The 25454-nt window shown below is 30.1% G+C and overlaps 1 protein-coding gene across 3 annotated transcripts in view; it reads right to left on the bottom strand.

Moving 5' to 3' along the window:
- Positions 1–489: 489 nt before the first annotated feature.
- Positions 490–25454, bottom strand: part of LOC145248159 (NEDD8-conjugating enzyme UBE2F-like) — an 85266-nt gene continuing 60301 nt past the window's right edge. For all 3 annotated transcript variants that reach the window (XM_080109987.1, XM_080109986.1, XM_080109985.1), the window contains 4 exons: positions 25249–25351; positions 16969–17027; positions 15897–15959; positions 490–9766 (listed from right to left, as the gene is read on the bottom strand). In XM_080109987.1, coding sequence (XP_079966113.1) covers positions 9710–9766; positions 15897–15959; positions 16969–17027; positions 25249–25351 — 282 coding nt within the window. In that variant the 3' untranslated portion in view covers positions 490–9709. The remainder of the gene's footprint in view (positions 9767–15896; positions 15960–16968; positions 17028–25248; positions 25352–25454) is intronic.

The raw sequence follows: 25454 nt of genomic DNA, 5'->3' as shown, positions 1-25454 counted from the left end.
TCTTCTGATCAGTTTATTTCCTTTCTTTGTTATAGTTTTTTTTTTTTTTTTAATTCCTAACACATTAGTGGTGGCACAATAGTATCACAATACAACACAAAGAAAAAAAAATCGTACAATCCAATAAATTTCAATTTTTTTTCTTCCTTCCAGACATTTTTAATAAAACAAAAGCTGTACAGAGTGGATAAGTGGGGGGTATGGTTACAAATTTCTCAACAAATAAATAAAATGAAATATATATATATATATATATATATATCCCATAAAAAGAAGAAAAATGTTTATTTCTTTGTTTTATTTCTTAGGGAATAAGGATGGATTCATGGGTCATAAAACGGAAATCAAGTGGATATTTCAAACACGTTAAGGAAAGCGAAGGAAACAAAAATTGGTTAGTGGACAGGATATCCCCAATATTAAAAAACAAAAATAAAGAAAAATCTGTATGACGTACATACCCATGATGAAACAAAAATATATTCCAAAAAACAAGAAATTCAAATTTTATCAGTATAGGTGGAGTGATTGTTTCCCCTCTCTATATTGGAAAAAAAAAAAAATAATAAAAAATTAAAAAACAAGGGAGATAACTCAATAATTCAAAACTAGCAAGATTTATGTTGTAATGTCTACAAATTCCCTTTAATTGTTGAAAAATTATTTTCTTAAAAAAAAAAAAAAAAAAAAAAAAAAAAGAAAAAGAAAAAAAGTCTTCATCAATTTATGTAATTTTTGGGATACATTACTGTTCCATCATAGATATATACTTCATACAGAATTTTTTAATTATTGGTTTTAATACAGCAGAAATTTTGCACACATCACCTCCTCCCCCACCAAAAAAAAAAAAAAAAAGAAAAAAAAAAATCAAACCATTTCCAATCTTTAAATTTTTTATATAAGAAATATTGAAATCTGACTCGCCTCATAAAAATAGAAATTTAATTATTCAAATGAGAAACGGGTAAAACTATATTTTTTGGGAATTCTTAATTTGTAAAATGAAAAAGGAAGGAATACCAATTCAGTTTTAAAATAATAATTGAAATGATAAAAATAAAACATTGTAAGTTTTAGATTGCTTTGAAAAAATGAAAAGGAAGCATACAGAGAACACGCTATGACCTTCGTTATGGCAGACCTGTTCACGGTCTCATTTACAGCTAATGTCAGAGCTTTTGATATTAGGTCATGCCTAAACAGAAAAACGAAACGCTCCGAAGGATATGATTACACACTACATGTAAACACATAAGGGTGGCGATTTTTCTCTTAAATTATTTCATCTTTGATCTAATAATCATTTGGTATTTTTAAAAAGAATACTGGTGGTTTTATTTTTGGTTTTGTCCAAGTCGTTTTCCAAATGGAAGTCTGAGATTTAACAATAAAATTGGAAAAAAAACCCAAAAAACAAACAATTTAAATTAAAATTTAAGATGGATGACAGCCTTGTCTTGATTTGAGAATCTATATAAATAAAACAGTAGATGTATGTATGTACGTCTGTGTGTAAACATTTAACTGGTAAACTCTTAAACTATTGGTCGCATAACACTGAAATTAACAGGAAATAGTAATCATATACTAAGGATGGTTTATAACAAGTAAAATCTTTGTTTGGATGGATGAATAACACAAGTTAAAATGGAAAATGTTCATTTCAACTTGCCGACATTTTTACTTCTTTCTGTGCATGCCCAAAATTAAAGTCATTTCTTCAAGTCATCTAATATTAAATCGTTCTCACCTATCTCTCAATAGCTGCATGGGTAGAAGATATGGCTGGAGTGCTATATGTTTTGGTTTCAATCCTAACTGATGGCATCCAAGCAATTTGTTTCTACCTTTGGAATCAATACTAATAATATATATATATATATATATATATGTATATATATTAGTAAGTTGTAAAATATATATGGCAATTAAGCTACACAGAATATTCCGCGTTTCATCCACGCTGATGAATCCTAGCATGGATGAAACACGGAATATTCTGTGTAGCTTAATTGTCATATATATTTTATAACTTACTACCTAGCTCCCCCTACGTATTGAGCACTGTTGAAATAAATACTTAAAGTTTACGCATAAATTTATACTTTTGTATATTAATTTATGTGATTAAGTAATCATATATATATATATATATATATATATATATATATATATATATATATATATATATATATATTCAATGAAGAACGGATTCTGTAATAATAAATACAATATCAGCATGAATTAAAATATATTAAAGCATATTTTATGACCGGGCAATGCTGGATGCCCCCAACTAATATTCAATAAAAAGACATATTTGCTCGTTTTCCTAATAGTTTCAAATATTTTTGTACACAATAACAAGTTTTGTCATGATAAACAATTTATTTTGAATGTATATCCAATTACAAGTTTATATTCACGTGTCAACACAATTTTTTTTTTCCAATTTCTTAGTAATAAAGTATTGACTAGAAATTCCGTTAAAAAATGGTTCTTAAAAGTTTATTTTTTGTGCCAAAAGTTCTTTGAGTGTAATAAAATTCTGAAACCGTTCAAATATCTTTGATGCTAGAGAGAGAGAGGAGAAAAAAAAAAAAGTTAAAATCTGAACACTTTAATAAGAATTTTATTTCAGGACTTTTCTTGCCATGTTGTAAAACTTTACAACAAAGCAAGAAAAAAAAATGTACAAAATACTGAGGATGGAGTTTGACTCCAAAATACATTTATAAATTTCAAACAAGTAAAATATTTGTTTATTTTCGTAATATTGCATTGTGATTTGGCTTTCAAGCACACCTGATGCGTATTTTATTTTTATTCAAATTAAATAAATGCTTCTATAACGGAACTCACACCCCCTGATGTTAATTTTATTTATTTCAAAATAATTTTTCACTTTTATAATGCTTTACAAAATTGTTTTCATTTTTTTTTTTTAATTATTTATTGTTTGTTCTAAGTTTGTTCGTTTAATTACTGTTTGTTCCCTAAATTCATAATTATAACTCCATGCCCTTTAGAAATGTAAATTGCATCTTTAAATATTTTCACAAATAAATAATTCCAAGTGTAGTATCTGTTCTGATACTACACATCTTTTTAGTCCTCAGTGAAAGAGAAATCCTACCTTAAGACAATCTTAATTTTTATCCCAATCCAGTCACAGTTTTTAGGAGCAGCTAGCTTTTTCCAACATTAAAAAATAACTACCCTCGTGGGAAGGCAAGTAAATAAAAATACACATAATTACATACATAATATTTTCTACACAACAAATATGTTGGTATTGTAATAATTATATATATTAGCAGGCCGTCTGGCGTTGCCTGTTAGTAATATATGCTTAAATATGATACTTGAATTTATGCAGATTTCATATGTATTATTACAGAGCCAATTGTCTATTGAATATTATATATATAACTACTTAATTTACTCACATAAAATTAGTATACGAAAGTATAAATTTATGCGTAAACTTTAAGTATTTACTTCAAAAGTGCTCAATACGTAGGTAGAGCTAGTTAGTAAGTTATAAAATATATATGGCGATTAAGCTACACTGAATATTCCGCGTTTCATCCACTCTAGGACCCTTCAGGCTTATGCCTAAAGAGTCATAAACCTGAAGAGTCCTAGAGTGGATGAAACGCGGAATATTCAGTGTAGCTTAATCGCCATGTATATTTTATAACTTACTATATATATATATATATATATATATATACTGATTTCAAAAGTTTAAAAATAACTTGGGTGCTATCAGCTGGAATTGAAACCAGAACATACAGTGCTTCAGCTTTTGTCGATAGCATCTGAGCTATCACAGATGGATAAAAAAAAGGCTAAAAATTAAGTGACTTCAAGAAAAAAAAAATGTATATGTACACATTCTAAAGAGATGGTCTCTCTGCCAAGACAGCATCTATTTTTACAGACTAAAAACCAAACCAAAAGTGCGCTACAAGTCCAAATACCCTATATATCAAATTTCAACTATGAACCAAGTATTCAGAGAGGAATTTGGTAGAGGTTTTTCACACACAATCAATATACAGATATATAAAAATATTTCCATGTTCTATGACATTTTCAACTTAAATTCTATGCAGGTATGCAGAAACAGAATTCAAGGTAATAGTAAAATGAAACCAAGCATCTAATAAAAAAACCATAAACAATGAATAATTAATCAATGCTCATTTTTCAAAGGAATAAGCAAATTAGTTAAGATTTGTTATAGCTTGCATATGCATGACTGAATATACTAAAAGTTTGTTTTAATAATATTCAAAGTAGGCTTTTGATATCAATATCAGATAAAAAAATCTTATATAAATATAAAATTAACTGAAATTTTGAAATACTTGCAGATTGTATAATACTATAAAATCAAAGTCATTATAAATATTAGTATCAATATTTATAAGACAATCTATCAAATAAAAAATACTGAATATATGAGAGCAAATTCAGTAAATTTAAAAATTTACGACATTTATTATTCAACAAGGAATACAAAATTTTAAAATTTGTATTTTAAAATTTATTATTCCTTGTTGAAAATAAATCTGTCAATTTTTTTTTAATTTATCAAATTTCATTCCAAATATAAATATTTTATTTATTTTGATGGCAAGCCATTATCAAGGTACATTTAATTAAATACAACAATTTTCTTTATTTTTCTGTTGATTTTCTCGATCTGAGCATTTTTTTCTCGTTTCAGCTGCTAAGTTGTGTATTAGGTTTTCAAGTTCTTTTTAACGCTTTCAATCATTGAGCATCATCAGGAGCAATTTTGTTGTTAAAGTTTTTTTTTTCTGTTTTCTTTTTATATGCAATTAATTTTATTTATTTGGATTTAAGTCATCTGTTAGGGAGAGAAGGATAAAAAAGGTGAAGTCTTTTTTTTTTTTAAATATTTATTTTAAAAGCCAAAGACAATGTGGGGAAAGACCGGAATTATGAAAGTAAAGAAAGAAAAACAAACAAATGTAGACGGGTGTGCTTGAGTAAAATAAAGGCTAGACACTCCTCTACTCAAGCACACCGTCTACATTTGTTTGTTTTTCTTTCTATATATATATATATATATATTAAATATATTTAACTATATATATAAATATATGTAATTACCAATGTTAAAAGCTATTTTCTTAATGTTGGGCTGTATATTTTCAAATTAATATTGTCTAGTAATCTTAAATTTTTGTGTGCAATTATTTTGATAATTTTTGCGTTAGGGATTTAAATATTTATTTCAGTTACTAGGTTTTTATTGTGAGTGGTAATATGTGGAGAGGATGATCGTTGTATGGCCAATATATGTACTATATGAATTTGTAGATTGGTTAGGAAGACATTCTTCAAATACATAGGAGAATTTGTATATTACATTTGTTTAGCTCAGCTTGATCCTTTTATTTTTCCGATGAGTTTAGTGTATTGTTTTATTAGGTTTGTCATTATTTTTGTCAATAATTAGTGTATTGTTTTATTAGGTTTGTCATTATTTTTGTCAATAATTAGTGTATCGTTTTATTAGGTTTGTTATTATTTTGTCAATAATTAGTGTATTGTTTTATTAGGTTTATTATTTTTGTCAATAATTAGTGTATCGTTTTATTAGGTTTCTCATTTTTGTCAATAATTAGGGCATCATTTTATTAGGTTTGTCATTATTTTTGTCAATATTAGTTTATCGTTTTACTAGGCTCGACATTTTTTTTTTTTTTTTGAGTTTATAGAATGAAATTGGTTTTTGTAATAAAGCTATAAGTTATCGTTCTTGTTAGTGTTGGAGCTCATGTTCTTATGCGTAGAGTATATCAAAAATTTTATGCGTTGATCAACCAGTTTGTTCGGAAAATTATTTTTTATTAGTTTTATGGTTGCTAATTCATTGGAGAATATTTTCTTGAACAAGAAAACCTGCATGCTTGATTTTTTTATTAGTTCTGTTTTGTATTTTTCAGGGCATTCGCTTTGATAATTAAGGAAGTTAGAGTTGATTTTGATGGGTGTTTTTTTTTGTTTTGTTTTTTTACATATTGAAGTCATATATTGTGTAGGATTGTTGGAGTCGATTAGTATGTCTAAGAAGGAGATTTTATTATTAATGTTAAGCTCGTGTGTGAAAGTAAAAATTGGGTGGATTTTAAGGTTGTATTGAAGTTTTTTTAATGCTGCTGTATGATTCGGCGGCAATGAAAACATTGTCGACATATCGGACATATACTAACATCAGAAAAGATTTTATTTTCAAAGTTAGTCATATAGTAAGATGGGTCCATAAAGACACCATCTATTTGAATGTAGATTTTTCCTGTGGCATCAGTGAAAGGGACTTGTGTAGTGCATATTAGTAAGTTTTTCTAGTGGTTGGTTGTTTTACGGCATATCAACCCTTTTCAGGTTATTTAATGCCAAATTCAGTGATTTTGAAGAAAAATTTTTTTAATATTTTTTTTTTTTTTTTTTTTGTTATTTTTTCAAGTCGGTGTCTATTTAACCCATAATTGGGACCCTAACAGGTACTACGATTCCGGGTGAGAGTGGACTTGGGAGCAATGGCAATTAAGGGGTGGCGCCACACTCCCCGAAGCCCACAAGCTGGGGCCTCACCATCGGATATAATTTAAGGTCATATCCAGGACCCAAGTTTTTCTAAGGTTTGAGATTTGATTGCTGGAGGGAGTATTGTATTGACTTGATTTAGGATTATTTTTATAGTTTCTTTGATCAGGACGTTAATAAATAAATCTTGGATGTCTAGGGAGATGGCAATGCAATTATTTGGGCCGTTTGATTTCAGTAAGTGTATGAATACAGTAATGGATTTTATGTTGTATTTATTTGGTATATAAGGTCAGATAGTGTTAATTATTTCTGCTATGTGACATACTGGTGTATGGATTTGGGCGATTATATGTCTTAATGGGTTTTTATTTTTATATATAATAATTTTAGTTTTATTGTTCCGATTTTGGCATTATTTGGTTAATATTTTTTTTTTATTTGCTCCGTAGGGTTTTCTGTAAATAGTTTCAATTTTGTTTTATTGTAGAGAATATTATTTATTTTTGTATTGTAATCCGTTTTATCAGATTGTATAAATGTTGGATTTGTCGGCCATTCACATAGTGAAATCGTTATTGTATAGCTCTTTAGCTGCTGCTTTTAGTTCTCGAGTTAAGAGCAAGAGGTATGATGTCTATGGGTATGTCGATTTTTAAATCTTTCAGCTTTTAGAAGATCTGAGATTAGGGTGTGTGGTGATCTTATCTTGAGTTTTGAAGTTTTGAATCTGTTGGTAGAGAGTTTGAATTTCACATTGCTCAATATTTTGGTCATATTTTCTGGAGAGGTGAGAGTTAGGTCCTAGGTTACGAAATTGACCGAAAGCGCTAAAAAAAAAAAAAAAAAAAAAATCACTCGGCAACCTAATACACAACTTACCAACTAAAGCAAGAAAAAAATGCTCCGAAGATTGAGAAAAATCAGAAAAATAAAGAAAACTGTTGTATTTAATCAAACGTGCATAGATATATATATATATGAAATCAGTATTGCTTGACTTTGTATGTTTTTATTTAAATACATATGTAAAGAAAATTGTTTATGATCAAAATAATTTAAAAATTTTAGTCTATAAAATTAATGGAAAAATGATTTTGATTTACTCTAGTGCAAAAACAATTTTCTTTTCGAATTCGTGTTTTTCTTTTTATAATTAATATTAAATAAAATCTGCACAAGTTAAAATATCACACTTAAATGTATTTTATGAATGAGCAATGCCGAGCGGCCTGCTAGTATTGAAAAGTTGAGATTCAGTATAAATCGTTTTCTAATTTTTTTTTTTCACAGCATTTTAAAAAGTTATCAAATACGTTTTTTTTTGTTTTTTTTTTAAGCTTTCATTTATTATCGACAGTCTGAATGTTTGATGCATCTTGCTTGCTTGTACCACTAGCATGTTGTCATTTTTCCAGTGAACAAGCCTTATTAACGAATGTCGCGACCATGTTCAGATTGTTTAAATATGGTAAAGGGGCCACACGCGAACTGCTTCAAAGGAGAGGGAGAATCTTCAATTAGTTAAAGAAAAGATGTACCATTAGTACATTTAAGATGGAGAGCGAAAGAGTAAATAAATTAAAAAGGAGAAAGAGGGGGGGAGGTAGATTATTACCCGGTATGAAATTTAAGAGCTTTCATGTTCATTTAGAAAAAAAAAAAAGAAAAAAAAAAAGAAAGTATTTTAAATGAATTAGTTCTTGTACAGAAGTTCCCCCATATTAAACAAAAATAAAGAAAAATCTGTATTATGTACGTACCTTTGACTAAAAAGAAAATATCATACACCAAACATCATGTAACTGATCAAATAGTTTCATTTTTAAATGAGAAAATTAAATTTTATGAGTAACTAAGGAGTGACTGTCTCACATTGTCATTTTGGAAACACTGAGAAAACAAAGGGAGATTACTCAACAATAATTCAAACTTGCAGGATTTTTGTTGAAATGCCTACAAATTCTCATTTAATTGCATAAAAATGATTTTCATTATAAAAATAAAACTACTTGATCAATTTATGATTTTTGGAATATGATATTTTTGTTTTGTTATTGATATGTACATCATACAAATTTTTTTGTGTTTTTAATGTAGAGAAGATTCTAGACAAGAACCAATAAATCTAAGCCAAATTAGCCATTAAAGAAATGTTAAAAAGAGATTAAAGAAAGGCAACATGATTAGCTAGGCTCCATTCCATCTCAGAATTGTGGAATCAATCAATACACATGCCAGACATGCTAAAAAACTTTTACTGTCCAAACACAATTGACAAAACTTAAAAACTACCCCCCCCCACACACAAATCTTTTATTAAAGATCTCCCTTTACATGTTAACTTTAAACTTTGTTGTTTTTTTTTTCTGGACTAATAATTTTGAATTTGTCTATTTAATATTAACTAAAGACTGGATATTTTTCCAATTTCCTAAAAGTTTGACGTTTTTTATGCAAATGATTCCACGATTTTATGAAAACTTCATACAAAAACAATTTAAAAAAAAAAAAAAAGAAAAAAAAAAAAAGCTGTTTCCAACAGCAAAAGTGCTAAAATATCAACAACAATTTCATGTGTGATATAATTCCAAGACTTGTGATGATACAATAAAACCTGTTCGAGCTCCATAGACTTGTGACAAGGGTTCTTCAATCAGTCATGCCTTACCTAAAGGGTCATTTATCTGGGGAAGATTTTGTTGGAAGAATTTTTTTTTTCTTTTAAGTTGTTTCAATTTATTCAAAATTTTATGTAATTTAAGACCAGATCAAAAAAAAAAAAAAAATATTTAAAATTTTCTTCTTTTAGTTCACATTTTTTTTTTTGATCTTTCAAAAATTAAAAATAATCTAACTTTTTGTTATCAATTTTTTTTTTCTTAAAAGCGAAGCTAAAAACTTTTTAAAAATTCAAGGTTCTTTTGTTGTAGTTGGGTTTTTTTTAAGAAAAACATACATTTTGTTAAAAATGTTCAGATTTCAAATTGATTGTAAGATTTTTTAAAGTTATTTTTGATTTTTTTTTTTTCATTTGACAGATGTAGAAAAAAAAATTAAAATAAAAAAAAAAAAAAAAAATAAAAAATTGTTGCGCTGCTTCTATCACTCGAGTCTGCTATCTTTTGGTGGCATATAATTCTATATAACTCTGCACTTTGCATTTAAAGGATTCCTGAAAGAATAAAAGAAAAATGTATTTTTCATTAAACAAGAAAGAAAAATAGGTGCTTGTTTACATTGATCTTTTAAATCAACGCATTTCAGGTGAAAACATTACATACTTACGTATCATGGTGAAATTAGTACAAATTCAAACATTTATGGAAAATGATACAGTAGAAAAATAATTACAAGTAAAAATAGAATTGATCAAATTATCAGGTTTTATTCTAAGTTTTAATGCGGAAGAGTTGTGCAACCAATTCAGTATGAAAAACAAGGGATTAACAAATTAAGGGTCGGCTATTTTTAAACCAACACATGAATGTAATTGTGATTTTTTGTAAATACATCTAACACATCTTCTGGATCATTTTCAGAATTTAAACTAATTTTGCCATGACACATAAGTACATAATGTTTTCACCTGAAATGCGTTGGTTTAAAAGATCACCGATGTAAACAAGCACCCAAAAAAAGTTATACAGTTTTGATGAGCTTCATCAGCTACAAGGACATAAAATAAAAATAAAAATGCAAAATTAAAACAGTAAATCAATTGGATCATTTGAACTTGTATTTTCGTCTTCTGGAGGTTGAAGGTTCAATCCCTACTACGGGTGATAAGAAAGAATAACATTTTGTATTATTTGGACTACTGTTTCATTTTGAGTGTTATTTTCATAATGTTTTGGTCAATGTAGCCTTCAACCTTCTTCAGGTGTATCATATTAAACTCCGGTATCTTTCTGTCAAACTCAGGAATCTGCACAAAATTTCAAACAGAACTTTTTATTTAAGACATGTGGCGTAACGGATAAAGTACTTAGTACTTTCAGTTCTAAGTAACATTTTTCTGGAAGTTGAAGGTCCAGTCTTTGGTGCAGGCGATACTTAGAATAGAATTGCGAATTATCTTAAACTTCTACTCGGTCATAGCTGACAGTGCAAGAGCATGTTCTGCTAATGAATTAAAAAACATTTCATTCAAAATTCCATACAGATTCCAGAGTTCGACAAGATAAACCTGAAGAAGAGGTTACATCAGCTGAAATGCTGTGAAAATAACACTTATGATAATAGTTCAAATAACAAAATATTTCTAATATATTGTCACATTTTTCTTTCACAATTTAAAAAATAGTTGTATATTTAAAAAAAAAAAAAAAAAAAAAATCAAATGATTAAAGTAATGTTTTTATAAATAACAGAAACGACTTGTAGATATCTAAAAGTTTACTTATGTAACCAGAGTGTGTACCGGACAACGTCTGGTTGTCTTGCTTGTTGTGACAAAAAGTTATCAGTTCTCTTGGGTGGTCTTTTAACACAAATTCAGGAGATTTCGCATTGTTGAATCTAACAGTGATGATGGTGATGATAAAAAGAATGAATCTGTTTTCTTAACAGATAATCAAAATACCCCCCCCCCCCTTTTTTTTTCTTTAATAACTAACATTTCTGGGTGTTTGCACCCAAATTTTCATTGTCGTAGTCATCATCTTGCAGCCTGAGCAAAGATAGAACTCACTACACCCTTCCAGTATTCCCTATCTGTCATAACACCCAAAAGATCTTCCTTGGAGAAATTTCTAGAGTTGGGTGATTTCACCATGAGAGATTGAGTGTGTAACATCCATCCAAATGACGCTGTTGTTTTGCTGAAAAAGTCCAAGTTTCAGATCCATAGAGTAAGATTGGCTCAATAAGAACGCGGAAGACTTGGATTTTGAATTTGCGAGCAAGATTGGATTTCCAGATCTTCTCCATTTTGTTACAAGCAGTCCATGCCATGCCCTTTTTAATGTTAAAGTCTTTCTCTGATGTGTGATCCTAAATACTTGTAGTGTTCAACACATTTGAGGATGTTATTTGTGAGGGTTTTAATTTTAGACATTTCCAGAAAGAGTGGCAGAAAATCAACATCTGTTTTTAGAAACTCAATTCTTATAGTTTTAAATATATTTATACAAACATGTTTCAAAATGAAAAATTTTTTGGTGCTTCTTTAAAATGAACTAGCAGGGAAACCCAACATTGCCCAAGATTGAATAATGATCAATGAATCTTTCACATTTTCAATACTTTTATCATCAACACCAGTGAAATCGCACATTTTTCAATCAAATCGATCAATTGCTTGCTCTAGTTTGGAACTCGTAGTCACCAGGAGGAAGCTCTTATGCTTCCCCGCAGTGAGAGTCCATTATATATTGTAGTTTACATTGCACTGTAGAGAACCTACTGTTGATTTTATGAAATTATTTTATATAATGACTTGAAAATTTTAAATCTAAAAGTTAAGTATCATGGCTCAATTGTGCTGCAAACAGAAACATTTTGAATGCACCGTTGTCTTATCAAAGAACCTACTGTTGATTTTATATGCTAGACCCTTCGATGTGTATGGTGTTAAAAATTCTCAAATGCACTTATGTTAGGCTGTATAAAAGTATTAACTTTGGTCAAAATCTGTTCCTTTCTTAATCAAATTTTTTCGATTATCGATACTTATCAGAGGCATTCTGATACAAAATCTATCTTAGAATACTCCCAGGCACATACAATACATTTTTCTCTGCTCATCACAGGATTTTTTTTTTGTTTATGGAAATTGCTCCAGACAAATCGTGAAACCACTTGATGTAAGAAGCTAACAAGAATAAACAAGTGAAGCATGCATGGTCCCCCATGAGTGTACAGTGAACAAGGCATAAAAAATAAGACCAAGTTCAGCATTTACCCCCACCCCCCATTTAGCCCCCAAGGGACATCAAATCCTGGTGAAAATGAACAAATAGTACAGTTTTAGGCCTTAACATATGTAAATTTGACTTCTACACCATGCAAAAAAAAAAGAAATGATTAAGTCCATCATTGCCCTCCCCCCATTTAGCCTCAAAAGTCCCCAAGGGCTTAGCATATTTAAATTTGAGTTCAGCACCATGCAAAACTGCAAAATAGACATACACAAAAAATTTTGGACAAATATGGTAAAATACTCCCAAAAATGGAATGTTTTTATTAGCCCTAAAAGAGTCCCTGGGGCACACCTAAGAGTTATCACAAAGTATAGACAAACAAAATTATATAGAAATCAGAAAGTTTTATAAAAATCCAAGGCATCAATTTTTTTAAATAAGCACAAAAGTGTTAATTTTCACCATTTTAACTCGAAAGGCACCTCTAATGAGGGCAACCAGAGTTTTGCCGGTAAATCTGTTATGTTACTTTTTTACTCATATCATGTTTAATGTTTGTGCAAAGTTTTAAAAAATTACAAGGCGTAGTTATTGAGAAAAGTGCAGCCAGACGAATGGACAATGGGTGAATTTACAGGTCCATCCTTCTTTTGTCTGGGAATCAAAAAAATAATTATTGCAAAGATGGAAGATGCATGCTGACCATAGTCTTGAAAAGACCAAGGCTGTATGTAGGTAGGAAAAAAACAGTGCGAAGGAAGAGAGTTCCACAAGCTTGCAATTATTGGAAAGAAGCTAATGGAATAAGATTTCCAGATGTTTTGTCATTGGCCTCAGACACTACTGTGTCAGGAGAGATGCTGTAGGAGATTATGCAACATTTGCTTCAGTGCAGACAATCATACAAAGATGTCCACTGTCTCCAAACTGGATACCTGTCCAGGAGAAATGTAGAAACATTACAATGATTACACTTTTATGTACCAAATTTTTTGTTGCCATCTGACCTTTGTGATTTTACTGTTTATTACTGGCCATTAGTTTAATTCGAACAATTGATAATTTTTGATGACCTGGAAGTTTATCTAAAACTGCCAATTACTGAGTAAACACAGTGAAAAAAAAAAAAAAAACAAAACAAACAGTAAACGTTGTTCCTTTTCTAAGTAAGAGTTAATCCTCTTGCATCCTTCAATATTAACAAATAGGGAACAAGTTATCTCCCCTAACATGACCAAACTTGGCATGATAATAGTTCCCCACCTAGGGATGTATCAATTTTCCAAGGTAAAAGGTCATAGCATGCATATATATATATATATATATATATATATAAGAGAAAGAAATTAAAACTCTAAGTTGAACTTTACAATCAAAATTTATTGTTCGACTGAATACTCAAAAAAAAAAAAAAAAAAAAAAAAATTACAAAGTCCTTATTCCGCGGAGTTTCAAAGAATGCTATTCTTATTATTCTTAATCACATCAGAGGACATAAAGAAATCAGCAAATTATATTTGTAACAATGCAAAATAAGGACTTTGTAAATTGTTTTTTGGAGTATTCAGTCAAACAATAAATTTTGATTGTAAAGTTCAACTTACAGTTTTAATTTTCTTTCTCTTAGAAAAGTTAAGTATCATGGCTCAATTGTGCTGCAAACAAACATCTTGAATACACCTCGGATTTCGGCCTCTTGGATTATTTTGGACCATCTTCCAATTACACGATTTCCTTGGATTTTACTTGTGCAAATGGAAATTTAAATAAACTTTCTTGGACTTAGATTTTTGGATTTTACCATCATTAGATGCTTTTCCTTTCACCTGGCTGTCCATTCACGTGAAATCACCTTTTTCTTCACCCTATTCCCTCTGCTTCACTTTCTGTAATCAAGTAAGATCTTTGACTTACTTGCAGTTTCATCAAATACTTTTGTACGCAAAATCCGATCCCGCATTTTGCTAATTCCTACCCTCTGACGAGAAGGAAAGTATTTCTTCGAAACTCTGCAGATTAAGGACTATCCACTTATTAAAAGTGTTTTTTTAACATGTTTTATTAACTATTCGCTCATATATATATATATATATATATATATATATACACACACACTCCCCTACAACCCACACCACTAGACTGATCATGATCAAAACTGACATGATGGTTTCCAACTTAGGGATGGTGCACGCCATTTTTCAAAGTCAAAGGTTAAGGTTATATTTGATGCAGCTCTTACAACATCCATTTACTGAAAGGATGCCTGCAAAGTGCTAGTAATAAATAATTCAATTAAATCCACCACAATGTATTCCGGCTTATTCATAAACATGTAAACCATAAGATGTTTCTGAATAGCTAAAAAAAATAAACTACTGTGTGACTTGAAAACTTTAAAAGAATTTAGAAATATTTAAAATATCGGAAGAAAGTTATTTCTTACATTAAAATCCTCATTTAATAAAAAAAAAAAAACAAAAAAAAAAACAAAGTTTGGGAAATTATTTCATGCTTGTCAGTGCTTCCCTCTGTATTAAACAGAAAAACAAAAGAAAAATTGGTATGATGAATGTATCCACACAAAAAATATTGTATTTCAAGAATCGCATAAATTGATCAAGTAATTTCATTTCAATAAAGAAAATCATTTGTAAGTAAATTTGAGTTTTTTTCCAATGTTAAAAATAACTTTCTAAAATCAAGTTTGAATTATCAAGATGGCATGATATCATCGCTGTTCATTTGGCCACAAAATTTGATTTTCTTTGAAGATAATATTTTCTGTCATGCATACGTACATCAGATTTTTGTTTACTTTATTTATGTGCATCCATTTAAATTTAATTTGTTTACGTACATCAGATTTTTCTTTTTAATATAGAGAATTCTAGACAAATCCAAATTATTTCCATCTAATCATTTTATAAATTGAGATTGAGACATTAGCTTAACAAAATTAGTTATAATTTCATAACGATTTGGTGACCAAATGATAGTTAAATTTAATTTGCGAAATCCTACTTAAAAACAAGCCAAGCATACAAAGTTCCCCTTCGTGAAAAATTTACTTTCAACATGACTAATATTTGTGCAAAATTAAAAAAAAAATCCAAAATGTGGTTATTGAAAAAAGTGCAAACAGACAAATGATTTCAAGGCAATTTTACCTCTACAATGGCCCCTGGGGGGGGGGGGGGGGGGACAGCCAGAGTTATCCAGGAAAATCCATTTAAAAAAAAAAAAAAAAAAAAAAAAAAAAGGTGTGATTATTAAGAAAAAGAAGTGCAGACGAACAGAAGTGAATTACTAGGCCCGATCCCTCCTTTGTCAAGAGACCAAAAAAATAAAAATAAAAACTATAAAGTAAAGACTCCAGAGCAACAGATACAGCAAGTTAAAGATAAGTGAAAAGGAGGTGAGGTTTACTAGCACAATACCCACCTTATCGCGCGTGTAGTTTTCGGCAGCTTCTACATTGAGTGGATCATCGAAATTTAAAAGATCCTGGACACAAAGAAAAAAGAGGTTTAAATCTTTAGATTAAACAAGGATTCATTCATTCATTTAAAAACAGTTGCAATACAAAACTTTCAGAAAATAAAATCTTATATAAAAAAAAAAAAAAAACAAAACATTTTTTCATCTAAATTATTTAACATTAAAAGAAATCTTTTGTAAACAATTATATATAAAGCATTTATTTCATGTCATCTGTTTTACCCATTGATAAAAAGTTGTTTGGTGAATAATGTTAGGCCAGTGCATATCCCGGTTTTCCATAGAAATGTAATAAAATCCTGTACTGATTCTCCTGGAGCCACTTTGTTTTTGTTTTGTTTTAAATCAAAAATGATCAGTTGTTGGGTTTCAAATTTTTCGGAGGAGAGCCATTCTTATAATAGAAAAAAAGAAGCAATGGCAAGAAAAGAAAATTATCCAATTGTAAATATCAAATTTAGTTGTCCCAAGCAAAAATTAGCAGCATCAATCCAGTCAGAGAAGCTTTGAATTGCAAAGAATTCCAGGTAAAAAAAAAAAAAAAAAAAAAAAATATTTGTAATATTAATCCAGTCAGGATCAGCAGAGCATAGTTCCCTTCGCATGTCAAGATGTAAAGCTATAACTGAAAAATTAAAGGAGAATTAGTAGGTTTAATACAGTGATTCTTGTACCTCATTGGTTTGTTCCTGGCTATAAATATAATTGGTCTAATCTTTGTGATCATGCCCAGTATATTATGTTAAAAATATTGCAACAGGTTTCAAACAGTTATCTTCATCTTGGCTTTTGTCTATCCCACTAGATTAAATAAAGATCAGTTAAAGTTTAACAACTATAACAAACAGGTACCATAAAAATGTGTACATTTGCTTGACAATACTAAAGTGGCTTTCAGCCTTGCTAAGTGGTGACTCATTAGTAAAGAATAAAATAAACAGTTTGTTACAACTTGATTCTCAGCATTTAAAATTAAAACAAGCAACAACAAAAAAATTAAAGAAATGTTACTTACAGAAAATAAAGAATTTAGCCCCCAAATGACATCCTTGAGACCTCGGGTAGGAGCCCATCCTAAGTCGAGAAAATTAAAAAAAATAAAAAGGTTATTAAATAAGTAATCAGAAAAATCTAGGCTTTTTATACAAAACTAGCCGTAAAATATGCTTAAATATGTTTTAATTGGTCCAGATTTCGTATGCATTATTATAGAGTCGTGATTTTAAAAGTAAAAAAAAGTATTTAGGTGTCATCAGCTGGAATCGAAACCTAAACTGTAGCATTTAAAGCTGGTGACGTTACCACTGTACCAACATGACATACATATGAACCAATTAAAATTAAACTAAGATGAATGTACAAAATGATTTCTTCAATTTTAACTGACTAAAGACCCATTAAAAAATGGCCTCTAAAAAATCCAATCATTCGAGGCCCCTAGCACCGTTCTGTGATTTTAGTTTTGGAGGAGATAGAATTTGAACAGAGACAGACAGACAGGCATATAGCCTTTTATATATTATATTATCGATATAGAAATCTTTCAAATTAATACAAAGCCTCATTTTTTTTTTTTTTTTTTTTTCCTGTGAGAACGTAAAGACAAAGAAAGAGGAACATTTTTAATCTTCATATTTAAAATTGCCGATTCATACAGAAAGCTTTTAGAAAGTATTTTTATAAAACCATTAAATCAAAATCGTCTCTAATATAAAGATCTGGAGTATTACTGATGGGACGATTACAAATCCCCCCCCCCTGATTCTGGTACAATTACCGATTCTGACTCTTTAAAATTTTCTAAATATTTAATTATAGAGTTCATACTTTTTAAAGAAATTTTAAACGACTGTAAACCTCCAGTTTAATATCCACATATATTTTGAAAAACATAAAAAATACATTTAAAAGGAGGCGTATATTACAAGAGTAAACTTTTCTAAATATTTTTCTCAAATGTTTTTCTTGAGTGAAAATTCCAAAATAAGATTTTTTTTCTTTCTTTCTAAAAAAAAAAAAAAAAAAGCTGATTTACATTTGTGTTGTTAATGCTATTTGAAATTTTCATAAACAATTAACGAGTTAATGGTTTTTATGCAAACTAAGAAAATTGTAGAAACCGAATAGTTAACAAAGCCAGTCCCATGTCAAGAATGAGTTTCTACATAATGCTACTATTTAGAAAACCATTCTTAACATTGGGAAGGGTCTTTTAACTATTCTTAAATTTCCCTATACCCTATATTTGTATGATAAAAATATTTTTCTGGGATTTATTTTAAAAGGGGGGGGGGGGTTAGGAGATCGGTATCATTTTGAAGCGCGACCCTTCGGATGACAAATATTGAAAAATTGGCTAAAAACATTAATTCCTTCACTTTCAACTGGGCACTTTCCAACAAGGAGGGGGGGTACTTTTTTCGACAATATTTTCGATTGACTAGCTTTAATTTAAACCTTTGTCACTTCCGGTTTGGCAATGGACACAACAGCAAAGACGTAACTTTTTTTTTTCACATTCTATTCCTCCTTTGCTCGACGTGTTCGAGCCTGCCACCACTTTTTTTTTTTTTTTTGCTCAACACACACCTCTGGGCAACGCCGGGCACCCAGGCTAGTTAACTAAATAAGAAAAACAGATCATCTTGATGTGAAGATATTTCCTATATGATAAAAATGAAAGTGGAAAGACTCAAAAACTCAATGACGTTTAGGTCTTTTCACCTCCATTTCTATCATAACTTCGGATTTCTTTTATCTTATTTTAATCATATTTCCCATATGTAGTAAACTCTGACCATTATAACCATATCTAATAAAAATACTGTTAAGCTTGAAATCATAATAGAGAGATTAAATAATACACAAGATAAAGATAAAACACTGTTCTTGGCCTTCGGGCCAAGATCAAAGTGTAGTATTTGTTCCGGCAGATACTGCAAGCTATGACTAGCTATGACTAGCAAAGACCAGATGTGGGGGCAACCCCACATGCCTGACCTTTAACCAGCTCCCATTTCCCACCTCTCGGGAGCTGGTCCCCTTTTTCCCTTCCCCCTCCCTTCACTCCTCACATTAAAAATTGGCCTTGTGCCTAATTTGCTCGGTGGGGGAGCAAATAAATACCATCTGTTTCGGCAGATACTGTAAGCAAAGACCATATGCGAGGGCGACCCCACATATAAGACCCTGGTCAATGTAGGGGCAACCCTTCATACCAATTGTCACTATCCAGCTCCCCGGGGAGTTGGTCCCCATTTCCCCTTCACTCCTCATTAAAAATCGGCCTTGTGCCCAATTTGCTCGGTGGGGGAGCAAATAAATACCTGTTCTGCAGATGCTGCACTTAAGGTGATTTGTCCCATTCAATGGAGGGGAAGCCCTCTATACTGGGACAATTACTATTTTTGCACTCAACTAGAGTGCCCGTTTTTTCGGGAAGCTGGTTTAACCCCACTTTAAAAAACAGCCTTGTGCCTAATTTGCTTAGGTGGGGAAGCAAATAAATACAGTAATGAGCGTAGCTGTATGGACAGAAATAAGAACCCACTATAAAACAAAAAAGATTACTTTAAGAACTGTATCTCCAGAAAACAATTCTAGTCTATAAAAATATCACATAACGGTACTTATACTGATTTTAAGGTTAAATAAAAAAAAAATTATTTAATAAAGCAGGTAAGAACAGGGGGAGGAACCTTGCTATTCAAACACATTGTCTCTTAAGGAAAAGAATACATGAAAAATGAGCTATTATTGAATTCCAAATTGAAGATAAATTATTGGGACAAAGAAATGAAATAGCTATAATTGTTGGCACTTCAAACGATTTACTCTAGATAAATATGGTAAAGAATTCACTTCCAGCAGTAAAATAATGGGCATTCTGAGGAAATAAAACGTGTTAATTAATTTCTTAAATAAGGGTAATTGAATTAAGTTAAGTTTCTTTATTTTTTTAGTTGTGAATTGAAATCTAGAAATCAAATAACTACATGCTTATTTATTATTGGTTACATACGTGCACACATTCTTGCAGTACCTCTTTTCAGAGATACTGCATCTTCAAGCCGGGGTATCCATCAAGACCAAGCAAATATGTATGCACATATGTAGCCAATAATGTTTTTTATAAATAAACTGTTCATTCATTAAGCACTTTGTGATGAACAGTTTCAACAGATTTACATCTAGGAATCTATATAATCACTATATTCTGATAAAATCATATTTTATTTGTTTTTGTTATATGCTAGTGATATATATTTATGTGCACGTGTGTGTGTGTGTATATATATATATATATATATTATATACATATATTATATATATACACACACACACACAAGCAGGCTGCCCAGCACTACATTTACATATATTTTAATTCCTGCAAAGTTTGTAATTATTATTATAGAGCCAGTTCTCTATTATATTGTACCTAATATATAGTAATGATTTCAAAAGTAAAAAAAAAAAAAAAAATTGAAAATAATTTGTGCCATCAGCTAGAATTGAAACCAAAACCTACAGCTCTTCAGCCTTATCCGTTAGCATATGACCTAAATCCATAAGTATACAAAAACTGCCAAAAATAACATTGTTTTACCTATAACTTAATTAGTGCATGCACAGAAAAAATAGGTTTAGTTAATTTACACCAGGCCATGGTCAATGTTTACTTTTTTTTTTCTCAATCAAAGTCAAATCAAAGATGTGCTACAGGTCTAAACATCCTATATATCAAATTTCAACTCTGTAGACCAAATATTCTGAGTAGGAGTTTAGTAGAGACTTTTCGCACACACACTGACAATGTCTCTCTCTCTCTCTCTCACACACACACACACACATATATCTCAATCATAATTATCAAGCCCCTTTAAGAATACTTAAGGATGGGCACTGTCTGGGAAGTACAAACTAAGAGGCAGGCAACTAGTGTCTATGCATTGTTCACAAGTTCCAGAAGTAGAAGTTAAACAAATGGAGTCAAAGATGGCTTCGTAGCTGGGTTTGAATCTCTCAACCGGCAGGAATTAATTCCTACACTGATGATTACATAAGTATGAAACACTAGTGTCTGTTGATATAAAAGAATAATTATTTAAATAAGACTAAATACTAGACGTAAAAAGGCAAATATTTCAGTGTGCTAAAATGTTTTCATCTTAAATTCTAAGCAATTATGCAGAATGTAGAAACTATACATAAATAAAATTCAGCGTAATAGTGAAATAAAACCAATGATTTAATAAGAAACCATAAAAAGTTAAGTAATTAATGCTGGTTTTTCAAAGGAATATGCAAATTAGTAAACTTATGTAGTCACTTGCATATCTAGGACTGAGTATATTAAGATGTTATAATTTTTAAATAGAAAAAGTAGGCGTTTAATACCAGTGTCAGATGGAGAAAAATAATCTCAACTATATAGATATATATGTGTGTATATGCATTTATATCTATTTTTAAGTAACTTGGGTAAAATTATACTTTTTTTTTTTTAGATAGCTGTTTTGTTTTTCATTATTATTATTATTAGTAGTAGTAGTAGTAGTAGTAGTAGCAGTAGTAGTAGTAGTAGTAGTAGTAGTAGTAGTAGTAGTAGTAAAAAATTGATAGATTAGTAAATACGAGTGATGGAATGATGCCAATATCCCCTCCCCCATTTCGATACGATTACCAATGCTGTCTTAAATTTCTGATTCTGATACAATTACTGATTCGGATTCTTTTAAAATCCTTTAATATGTAGCTGAATAGTTGCTTTTTGGGCTTTTTTTTTTTCACATTATATGCATGTACTTTCACAAATGTACAACATACATTTTTAAATCTATATAAATTTTGATTTTATTGGTAGCGTAAAAATCAATAAATATTCATCATTTCATCATTAATACAAGTCATGGAAAATTAAGTTTTAACCAGATAAAATCCAAGAGTAAGCAATCAAAGGCATTGTTTTTGGTAATGGAAAATAGACGCTAATTTTCTGGTTCCGATACCCCAAAAAGTTACGATTTTTTTTTTTTCAATTCCTGATTCAGATTAATAGTTCCAACACTAGTAAATACCAATTTTAAGTATAGTTATCCATTAAATCCCAGTGAAACCTTGTTGAAAATATTTTATTTTTATTACTGAATTATTTTTACATTAAGTATAATCTTGGATATAAGAATAGTGTTTAAGTTATGGTCTAATTATTTTTACATTATTCTTATATATCAACTGGAATTTTAATTTTTTTTTTTTTTTTTAAACTTTTGTTCCTTTGAAGATTGTAATGCTGGGTATGGGGCAACCAAACCAGCTGCCAACATTGCCCTGCTTTTTATTGAAACCAACCGAGAGCTCTTTTTTATGCAAGGAAATGTGATGGTTAAATATGTGTATACTGATGTTATTATCTATGCAAATGTATATCTGTAGACAGTTTTAATTACTTAAAATAGAAATAAGTATGTCTATTTTGGGGGTAGGGAGGAAGGCAGTTGTGGGGAAAAGGGAGGGAATGGGAAACAAAGTAACCATAAAGTTGGTGTGTGCTTGGCAAATGTGTTTGGGTAGCGGAGGTGACGTCTAGACAATAAATGACACGATTGAGGTCAGCTTGTCAACTGCTAATGCTAAATCTTTTAGAGAATTTTATTTTTAATTAATCATTATCGAACTTCTGAGAAAATGTGTTGATGTTTGTTAATCCATCTAAGGTTCTTCCTAATGTTTATATATTTTTATTTATAAAAGCTCTACTCCCACATCGAGCACTTTCGAAAAAACATTTTTTTTATGTTATCAATATTGTTACCATTGTATCATGTTATGGTACTTGTACAGTTTAATCAAGACATTAAAAAATAAAAATATCGAATAAAAGGTTATATTGTACGTATCCGTTATGGAACGAAGTTCTCCGAACAAAAATTTCACTTAATTTCATCAAGTATTTTTTTTTTTTTTACAGTTAAAAAACAATTTGTTATATCAAGCAAAAGGTTCCATTTTTAGGAAGAAAAGGTAGAATTAAAGATGGGGAGGGAGTATTGGCGCTTTAACTGGAGGTATCTCACCGTGGCGTTTTTAACAAATTCCATAATGGCTGACTTCAACGCACTCTCATAAGAATGTGTTTTTCTGCTGTAAAATAAAAACTACTCGATCAAATTAAATTAATTTTTTTTTCCAGAGATCTTCAGTCCAAAACGGATACGTACAATATAACCTTTTTTTCGATATTTTCATTTTTTAATGTTTTGATTAAACTGTACAAGTACCCATGTCATTAACAATATAATGCTGTACAATTTATCTCAAAACAAATGTTAATATGAAACAATCTATAATATTCTTAGTCCAAATGTTACATTTTGAAAGAAGCCAAATACAAGTTTTGAAAACCAAACTGCTTCCAAAAGGCCAAATTTGTAAAATTTGGCTTTAAAAACGCCAATTTGGCAATCGTGCACAAGAATATGAGTGACCTTCCTTTGATGTAACCTCGTTTTCGATTATCATAATTTATGATCATTATGTTTTTGATTTATATGTATTATTATTCATCAGACTACTGTTCTCATCTTGAGTGTGATTTTCACGTTTCGATCGATATAACCTCCGGCCTTCTTCAGGTATATCTTGTCAAACTCCGGAATGTTTCTGTCAAACTCGGGAATTTAGACAAAATTTCGAGCAGAACCCTTTATTTACTTTACGGAGGTAGCATGCTCTTGTTCCTTCAGCCATGACTGGATAGAGGTCCTAAGTAATTCACAAATGTATATTTCGGTCGCCCACACTTCAACCTTCAGGAGAATATCACTTTTACAATTGATTTTTCCCAGTACTCTAACCACTGCGCTACGGGGCCAAAATATACATTTGCGAATTACTTAGGACCTCTATCCCGTCATGGCTGACGGAACAAGAGCATGCTACTCCCTGTGAAGTAAATAAAGGGTTCCGCTCAAAATTTCATCCAAATTCCCGAGTTCGACAAGATATAACCTTCGACCTTCTTCAGGTGTATTGACCGAAACGTTGTGAAAATCACACTCAAGATGAGAACAGTAGCCCGATGAATAATACATATATGATAATTGCTGTAATGGTGTGAGAAAGGAACTTGTAATTTCGAAATGCAACAGTTCTTTACCACAGAAAAAAGTCAGCGAAATGTTATGTAAAAAAAGAGAACATTTGAGAGAAACAGGGCTCAAAAAAGAACATTGCCTGCCAAGAAGTGCTAGACCAAAGGAGTAAATTAAAATTGTCTCTAACAATGTGATTTTATTATTTTTATTGAACTATGTAGCACAATATAACTTTCTAGGTATTTATTAATACTTTTTAATTTATCTCATTTGGGTCAGTTTTATATTTAAAATACAATGGACACTCTTTTCATAGATATGTTAATAAATTCATATTTGCTTTGTGCTATTGGTTTTTCTAAAAAAAATTTGGCACTATCCAAAAAAAGATCAGCTTTTTCAAAACATTTGTTGATTACATATATTTCTCATCTTTTAGAAGTTCCACAGATCCTGCTAGTTTTAAATAATCAGCACAACTACACTATAATAATAAAAATGGGAAAAAATAAATAAAATAAATTGATTAAAAAAAAACAAAAAACAATAGTATCTACTAATCTTTTGTGTCAATTTTAACTAAAAGCAATGACATCTACTTAATTGACATGTCAAAAGTACTTAAATATTACCACATTATTTTGAAAATTTGCATTTTTGATCTTTACCATAAAAAAATTGTTGCCATATTTCTTCGGGAAGACGTAATAAGTGAAGTTACTCAGTTATGCTAAAAACTAGGCAAAACATACAATTTATTTAAAAAATTGGCAATAGTTATACGCTATTTACTTCCCTTTGAGACTCTCCAATGTTTTTTTTTAGCCAAACATTTTATTTTCGCTAATTGTCATAAAAAAATAACTTTTCTACTTTACTGTTTTTCGTAATTTTGGATTATGTATTCATAGCTGTAACAATTAAGTAGATACCATTGAAATTCAATTTTAAAAATTTGAAATTTTGCTATTATAGTGTAATTGCATCAGATCACTAAAAATGAAAATCAACAAGGGCGATAATTTATTCTTAAATTGGAGAGTACCGTAATGTATAAAAAAAAAAAAAAAAAAAGTTGAAAATTACTTCTGACTGAAATTTCAAGACCATGTATGTGTGTCTATGTGCATGTGTGTGTGAAGGGTGGGGGCAGTTTCTTTAAAGTGTCGATGACTGATGCATGCAGATTTGACAATTACCCATCATATCATAAGAATTCTGTCGTAGCAAACTGAGACAAACTTCTCCTTCTTCATCAATATTGGGGTGCCATATTCTTGTGTCGCAGTGAACTTTGGGAGGCTGCAAAGAGGAAGAAATGAAAAACTGGTATCAAAGAATTAGCCATTTTTGTAGAAATTTAATAATGTGCAACACAAGTGGTTTTTGTTATTTTTGCAAAAAA

This window comes from Euprymna scolopes, chromosome 26, assembly GCF_053919585.1.
Source record: "Euprymna scolopes isolate OS-2025 chromosome 26, ASM5391958v1, whole genome shotgun sequence".
Taxonomy (NCBI): domain Eukaryota; kingdom Metazoa; phylum Mollusca; class Cephalopoda; order Sepiida; family Sepiolidae; genus Euprymna; species Euprymna scolopes.
This window is presented reverse-complemented; position numbering and strand designations above follow the sequence as displayed.